The 8,203-nt window shown below is 33.9% G+C and overlaps 1 protein-coding gene across 1 annotated transcript; it reads left to right on the forward strand.

Annotated features, from left to right (window-relative positions):
• Positions 1–740: 740 nt before the first annotated feature.
• On the forward strand, positions 741–7,931 carry LOC132550451 (uncharacterized). The gene is made up of 12 exons (XM_060214518.1): positions 741–798; positions 1,205–1,327; positions 2,049–2,132; positions 2,884–2,984; positions 3,259–3,366; positions 3,650–3,739; positions 4,602–4,712; positions 4,956–5,157; positions 5,664–5,813; positions 5,942–6,027; positions 7,164–7,232; positions 7,737–7,931. Exons 1-12 carry the CDS (start codon positions 741–743, stop codon positions 7,929–7,931), a joined length of 1,377 nt encoding a protein of 458 aa, XP_060070501.1.
• Positions 7,932–8,203: the final 272 nt, after the last annotated feature.

Here is an 8,203-nt window from a genome sequence, read left to right on the forward strand (position 1 = left end):
CATGGATGCCGCGTACATGGAAATGATTGAACAAGGTAATCAATTACAAGTTACCAACTGAAAATGATTACTGAGATAATGGGTGGATCAAAGAGGTTGTAGTAAGGGTTTGTAAGGGCGTGTGCGAGGGTGTTTATTTCTAGTTGCATTTTAATACGAAAAGGTAAAATAGTTATTAACAGTGTAGCTTAGTGTGTCGAGCAAATATTGTGGCTATCAATTTTATCAGTCCTGAACCGTAAATAATAATAGTATGTGTGAGGAAGGTAATGTGAGTGAGTGAGTGAGTGAGTGAGTGATGGGAGGATTGGGATGAAAGAGAGATTGAGTATGCTATCTTTTCGATCACTGCCATCAAATATCCTGTTGTTTCTTATGGAGAAAGGGGTAAAATGATACTCTCTTTAGTACGCTGCCAAGGCAAGTTGTTATTAGACAGTGGCTTACCACGAGGAACAATTTTATTGAGGAGGACTTTAACTAATAGATACTCATAAATTAATTGTTCATATTAAGATTTTCATCAGTGTTGAGTATTATAAAGAATTTTGCTTTGTTTTGGATTTTATTGGTCATTAACAGAACGAAATATAAATAGTACTAATTAAATAGATGTTTTCATATTAGAAGTATATAATGTATGAACTTGAAGTGTCTTTTATACTTCTATAGCTTCCAGATTAAACCTCCCTCGCGGTGAAGGACCAGACACAGTTTTACTACTGGACACGTCTAATAACATGGAACGGGATGACAACTTCTCAAAACTGATTGATATAACAGGAGAAATCCTTCAAGGTATCTACTATTACTAAAACACAGAAAAATGGCATACCTGAAAATGAGATACAATAGAGACAACAATGCATCATACTACTTTAATTTTTACTTGTCGTGGTAAATTCAATATACATTGAGAAAATACCAACATGGCAACATAATCATAATCCAAACTCAAATTCCATAAAACTCGGGCAAAATGTGAACTAAAGAAATATTTACACGGAGACTCCCGAAAAAGTCTTCGCCATGTAAATCTTGGTAAAATCAAGTAATATCACGTTCTCAAATGAGAACAAGGTATAAAACAACAGAATTAACAAGCAAAATATTATAAATGCGAACATGCACAATATTAAGAAATTAAAAATGGTTGATTTGCATATTTATTTTATTTTCTGATAAAGTCTCCTTTACTGTTTAGGTATAATTAATGAGAGAGTTGCGGGACTCTTAGACGAAAACATTGCCTTCGTAACCTTTGGGAGTTGGACAGCAGTGCGGCAGCATCTGACAAATGACGAATCCCTCTGGATCGAAGGGCTAGGTATACGATTAAATGTGTATATATGTCGATCTATTGATTGTTTTTATTCTGATTCAAAACCAGAAATACCGTAAAGTTATTATCAGCTACAAATAAATATTAGCACATGTTAGAATTATCAGAAATTGAACAGAATTAGGAAAAATAAATAGATTAATTGACTTTGTGTTCTTGTATCATACTTCATTCATTTTAGACTTATACAGTTCTTGTAGTTGCTCTAGCCAATAGTTAAGTATAGTTCTGTAGTCAAGGACAACGGGTTGACGTGATATAATACAACACCATACGAGACCATTATATGAGAGTGTATAGACTGGTTTCTCGTTCAAAATATGTATACTAACCTCAATTTTTGTGAATGACCAGTCCATAAACTCTAATATTGCCCTCAAAACCATGGAATATTTGTTTAAACAGTGAGCTCTTCTAATTTATTTCATGTCTTTTTAACAAATTTGAGCCGCATATTTGTGAATATCTTAATATTCCCTTGTTCCTTGTCGAGTCACAGTTGATGGATTTCTCTTCAACATATACATTACCATGCTCTCTTTACAGTTCTAAAACGTATGTGTTTACAATTTTGTAAGTCCTGTGATATCGGCGATTTTAACTTAGTGAGGTAGAACGATTTTCTTTACTTATTCATTTCGATGTCCTTCTTTTTTCTTCTTGTTTGTCGTCTTTATCCTATTAATTTTGTTGACAATGTCAACAGATGCCATCAGAGACAGCGGACTGGATGGACCAGCAATTTTGTGTCAGGGACTGCGTTTGTGTAAAACTGCAATACATGGTAACCGTAAGTTTCGATTATTTCACATATTTTGTGTTAAGTTTATATATCGTATGCAAAATGCTTGTAGGAAAGTATGTGTGATACTCGGTTGACATGAACAAGTCAAGTCAGCACTCCCGTTATACAATATTATTGCACTCATTTTATTAGGAACATATTATTATGTTCGTTATACGTACGCTCTCCGTTCAGAAATAAGGTTTCCTACAATGACAACTTTTTATAGTGAGTTTGGTGATTTCAATTTCCCTATTGTAGATTTTCCGTTTCTAGAGAGCAACATCTCTTCATCCTCAGCCTATGGTGGTTTAATGTTGCAGTTGATTCAACATTCTAGGGCTTGCTGTCAATATGACATTATTCGTGAACGATGTCGGCATCTCACAGACAAACTCACAATAAATCTTTCTTTTGTTGATTGTTTGCCCTAGTTTTATTAGATTTGATATAGGAATATGATTTTGTTGACATGTTGAAATTTTCTTTTTTTGTTTTTGTCATATATTGAAATCGATCATACAATGTAATTAAAACTGTGCCGTAAAATCAAATGCATTTATTGGAAATATGTCAAACGTATACAAATGATTCCTGAGTCTCCGTTTAAATATTTCATTAGTTGATGTTTTCCCTTAGTATCATTGACTTTGAGTTTAAATTAAAATTGTGTTGACATGTCGGTATTTTATTTGTCTTCCATGTGGACATTTTTAAATTACATTTTTGTAAAATTGCAAACATGATAACGTTTAAGAAAATCCTATGGAGATTGACAACCTGTGCATATCGCCGCGGATAATACTGATAACTGATGGAAACATCTCGAGCCTGTCACATCCTTCAGATTCTTTCCAGGTATACTATGGCTTCAAGATTATTATTGTTATTTGCATTATGAAATCATTTTAGAAAACTAACGAAAGCAAAACAAACATTGTGTGTTTTGTAATTGATGTCATTGTATACATAAAACGATATAAATAATGGTTTCGTTGTTAAAACCGTAATAGCTTAATTGTGAATAAAACCATATGTGTGAAATAAAGCAAATGCTAAAAGCCTTTTTTGAATGAATTTCGACGTGTTCCGAACTTCCATAACATGAAAATATAACATTTTGCAGTCGAAGAGTCGAGAAAGCGATCGACAACAGATTTACAACCTAGTGGTAGACATGGCCAGTAAAAACTACAGCGTGTTTTGTGTACCGCTGTGTCATCGCAATTCACCTAGATACGTGAGTAAAATTTGTTATTATTTAGTTAACATAATAAAACGGGAGTTTAAAGGTTGATTTTGATGGTTCAATTCGCTACAGTTTGTCACGAAAAAAAGGATCAAGTGTTTGAATGTTGGAAGCTCATATGTGGTCAGCTATTTAATGTTTTCTACGTAATGACCCTAACAAAGGTAATGAATGAAAGGGAAATTAAGTCATTTTTTGCTGTTTATTTGCAACAAAGCGCCATTTAAGTATATTTTTTACCCTTTCCTTTTTCGCATTTTTCTTATTGTGACAGCGTTTTCTGGAGAAAATAGCTCACCTGGGATCGGGAAGCATCATTAGGCCAGACGAATTACAATTCATCGCAAGATACTATCGTAAAATTGTAAGTTGAATGTTGCTGTTTCTTGCAATCATGATATAGTCTTGCTTCTTCTTCTTTTAACTATATAACTATTTGTTTTGACTTTACAATACCATTGCTGATTTATAAAATGTCACGTATTGGAATCAACGAGATATATTTTAGCATAAAAAAGGGCGACCAACTAGGTGAAAATAATGACAAAAGTGACGTGTGACGTTTCGATGACAACAATGTCACCTGCATCAGACAAATGACCAGTGTAAAGCCTACTAACACTGGACATAGCGCAGCGCGGCCAGGGGTAGGGGGCGGTTTTGGAAGACTCCCTCGTCTATAACCAAGCGTTAAACATAATAGAGCGAAGCCAAATCGATTGCACTATGTTATTACCATCACGTCTATATTTCTTTTACCATCACAATTACATAGTTTATCACGGTAGAGTACAGTCGAAAAAGCGCGCCAGTTCCTTACAATTTTGTACACTGCATAAGTGAGTGCTTCAAACTGGTCATATTTCTGATGAAGATAACCATATAGCCATCTAAACGTTAAACGTTCTTCTGTTTGTGTTATAAGAGCTGTTATTTGAAATTATATTTTGTAGATGTATATTCGTTACTCACCCAAGTGCTACTGTTAATCTTCAAGACATATATTCAAACATTTGACATACAGATGCTGTGAAATTATAGATGTTTTGGGGGGGGATCATTTCCGTTGATTTCATGGGTAATTGGCGTCCACGAATTCATATACCGACGGAAAATAATCACATGATTTTCAGTACGATACGTAGCGGGTTTTGTGAGTACAATTTAGTACCAACTAAATCGGTTTCTTAAACCGTGGAGTTCGAGTATTCTGTTTCATTTTTTAGGTTTCGGCGTTACTGTTTGGGAGTTGGCATCTTCATGTGTCGAAAAGGTCTTTTATCGAAAAATGTCTGAAAGAATCAAAAGGCGTGACTTCATTTACAGACGATGAAGTGGTAAATATTTTGTTATATTATTTCTTTGAAACAACAGCATGTTTGGGGTAAAGAAATAGGTAATAAAATACACAAAACTTAAGTTAGAACATAATACGTCATGTTATTTCGCGAATATCAATGTTTTGGTTCAACAATAGAGATTGTTTTGGAGCTGGACATAGAATATTACACTGAATAAAAAGAAGTATGAATATTTTCCGAGCGACAAGTAATGAAAAGACTGTGTCCAATGCATTGTAGGAGGATATGATGGAGATTGTGACCAATCCCGATATTCTAGGTTATCTAAGAGCTTCTCCGAAAGATGGCAAGTATCAAGAGTCATATGAAGACTTACCTCCCTTGGGTACTCGAATTAAACAGGGTGAACACTGGCGTGAGGATGTGTTTTATGAGCACCACTGTGGTCCGGGAACTGGTACTGTAGTGGGCCAAGAAGATGGTAAGTATAATATCTTGTCAATGAAATCAAGCAATGGCAAGTTCTCAGATTAGAACAAGGTTAGCGACCACGGGACCAACTAAAATATTGTGGAACATCGGAGACTTGTTAATATATTACACAGGAAATGGTCATTCCCAGCGAAGTTATTGTTGCGACCATAAAATTTCCGATAGAGTTCATTAACACGCATCTCTTGTTCAAACAAATGTCTTTTGAATGGCAATTCATACTAAATTTATCAATCAGTCACACATACGAATTGTTTGTTTTACTGATTAAGCCTTGCGCACTCAAGTGTTCTTTTTCCTGAATTAACCAGTTCCCATCAGCCCTTATCGTATCCTTAGGGAATCACTATAGGGGTTTACTGATTAAACGGGGAAAATTATGAAATTATTCCTTTTCAGTTGTTTTTAAAAGAGAAAATTATTGTTATGTTTATCTATCTTTCACGTTCTTTCACACTCAAATTGTATGATGATGCATTTTCTTATTATTTCCAGGTAGTGTGTATGTTGAATGGGACGGTTTCGAGGATGGTATACATTATTTGTATAAATACGGTCTTAACGAAATCTACGAGGTCAGAGTTCATGATCGACCACGCACTCCTGAGGAAGGCAAGGCATTTCTAGTCGGTTGCTGTATCACTAGTAAGTGGTAAATGCATGTCATACAATGATAATGTCTCATAATCGGTCAAAGCCATTCTTAAGTGTGTTTAATATTGTTACCACTACTACCCAGTTAGATCTGAAATTATATTTTCTTAATCCTAAAGGGATAGAATGGGAAGAAGACGAACATGAAGACCCGCTAGGTTACGGACTGGTGTTTGTCTCAAGTCCGCAATTTAAGGCATTTGGTGTAAGTTGAATGTAAATATTGCTTAATAACGAACACTTGAATAAATATAGTCTGCTGTCTTTACATTTTGCACAAATTCGGATCTGACAACCTCAGCCCTTAAATGTTGAAGATGACATGATTATGTTAGAAGAGTTTTTTTAAAGCAGTATGATTATTCTTTCAATATCTAGAAAACAAATAAGAATGCAGGGATATTGTAATGACAAAGGTGATGTTGTGGATGTATTTTGGGTGAATCAATTTGATACAATAGAGCTAGAATTTAGAAGGAACAAAACGAAATCAATCGTTAATCATTCGGGATTTGATTTTGATAGGAATCGTAATGCATCAAGATTGCCTTAAAATAACAGTCGATACTAATTTATATTTTATGTTATTAATAGCAATGCACAAAAAACAATGTTAATCGAATATCATCAATCTAAAGTGAATTATTCTTGAGGTGTACAATCATTTTTAAAAGGTAAATGATAATATCACAATCATATTATCTGTTTGAGTATTCTTCGAAAAAAATGTGAACTATATTGATAAAACCTCGTAAGGTTATTTATAAAATGATAATAGTGCTAATTTGGGTGCATGAGATTGAAAATATGTGACGATGAAAAATTTATATATAGATACCAATACATCGATTTATATATATATATATATATGTACATCTCATACATCAATTAAGAAATAACTCTGTGTTACGTTAGTACACAGATCAGTTCATATGCTGAAATCATATCAGTAAAATTATTCAGTGCCATAGTGTTATCCTCTTGTTGCACTATATATATATATCTATTTCTGCTGCCAGTATTGGTTCTATCAATGTCCCCATCAAACAATTATGATTCTCTGGAAAGGCGAGGTACCTTTAAAATCGGATATCAATTTCAGTTTTGCCTCATTGCCTATTCACCATATTTACAATTAATAACAATAAATATATATAAATGTGCCTTTCATTCCGAAGTGTGTCTTATTCTCTATTCAATGAGAAATAGATTTTTTTTTAAGTCGTAAAAAGTTTGAAAGTGAAACTCGGTTACTATCTTGACCTCACATCAAACCGGAAACTTTAACAACATTAGAGTGTGAATATGTTAAAATTCTCGTCGTGATGACTTTTGTTGTAGGTTCGCTGGAAGAACGGAGATTTAAGTTACTACAAGTATGATGATTTACTTTGCTGTGTACAGGAAGAGGTTTGTAATATTGCAGAATATAAGATAATTTCTAAACACAGTCAATTACCATTTTCCTCGATATCACTAGTTTTGGATACATTAAGATATTGGATACTTGCATTCCTTTAATTTCACTCCCAGATACAGATTTATCTTAATTCGAACTCGAATTCGATCAATCTACAGCAAAATATGAACATAAGAAAGATTTACATGTAGACTCCTGAAATACACAAGGAGCATTAGGTGTTCCATGAGATCAAGCGTCTCCTACTTAATTGATGACACTGACAATACAAATCCTGATCAATTAAAGTAAGTTGTGTCACGTTTACAAATGAAAAAATGGTAAACGGCAACGAAACCACCAGGCATACTAACGAGTATTAAACAATTCCAACTTTACATCCCAGAAGGAAAACGATGTTTCACAAAGAGGTTATTTTGACGATTTTAAAACTCCGTATAATTTTTATCAACCTGCATCTCTCAAAAATCGTGTGTTGATATCTTATTTGTCAGTTGTTGATATCCAGCACAACAATCGTGAAATTGGGAACAAGCCTTTGGAAGTTTAATCTGCTGCGACATGTAAACAACATAGGTTCAGGATACAGGAACTCTGTGTCCACCATTGGAAAATTCTCAATAGAGAAATTGAAATTATCACCCTTACCACACCGTTTGATAAAAAGTGGTCCAAAGGGTTCAGACTAGCTTATCCGCGAATTAATTTTGACTTGGTTGCGTTCCGATATTCAGACTTCCAACCTACATTGTATATAGGTAGGAATATACATTCTTATATACATTTGTATTTATATTTTGCCCCATTTTATTGACTCTAAGTAAAAATAACTTTATATTAACACGTTAAAAATACAATTTAGGGAGAATTATGTACGTTTGCTAACATTAATTTGTTTCATTTCCAGTTTCCTTCTCCGTGGTGCTTCAGTGATCACTGTTCTCTGAATAAAGCACATGGT

Source organism: Ylistrum balloti, unplaced genomic scaffold (genome assembly GCF_031769215.1).
Source record: "Ylistrum balloti isolate Yb309-2 unplaced genomic scaffold, AGI_CSIRO_Ybal_v1 Utg370124, whole genome shotgun sequence".
In the NCBI taxonomy this organism is placed as follows: domain Eukaryota; kingdom Metazoa; phylum Mollusca; class Bivalvia; order Pectinida; family Pectinidae; genus Ylistrum; species Ylistrum balloti.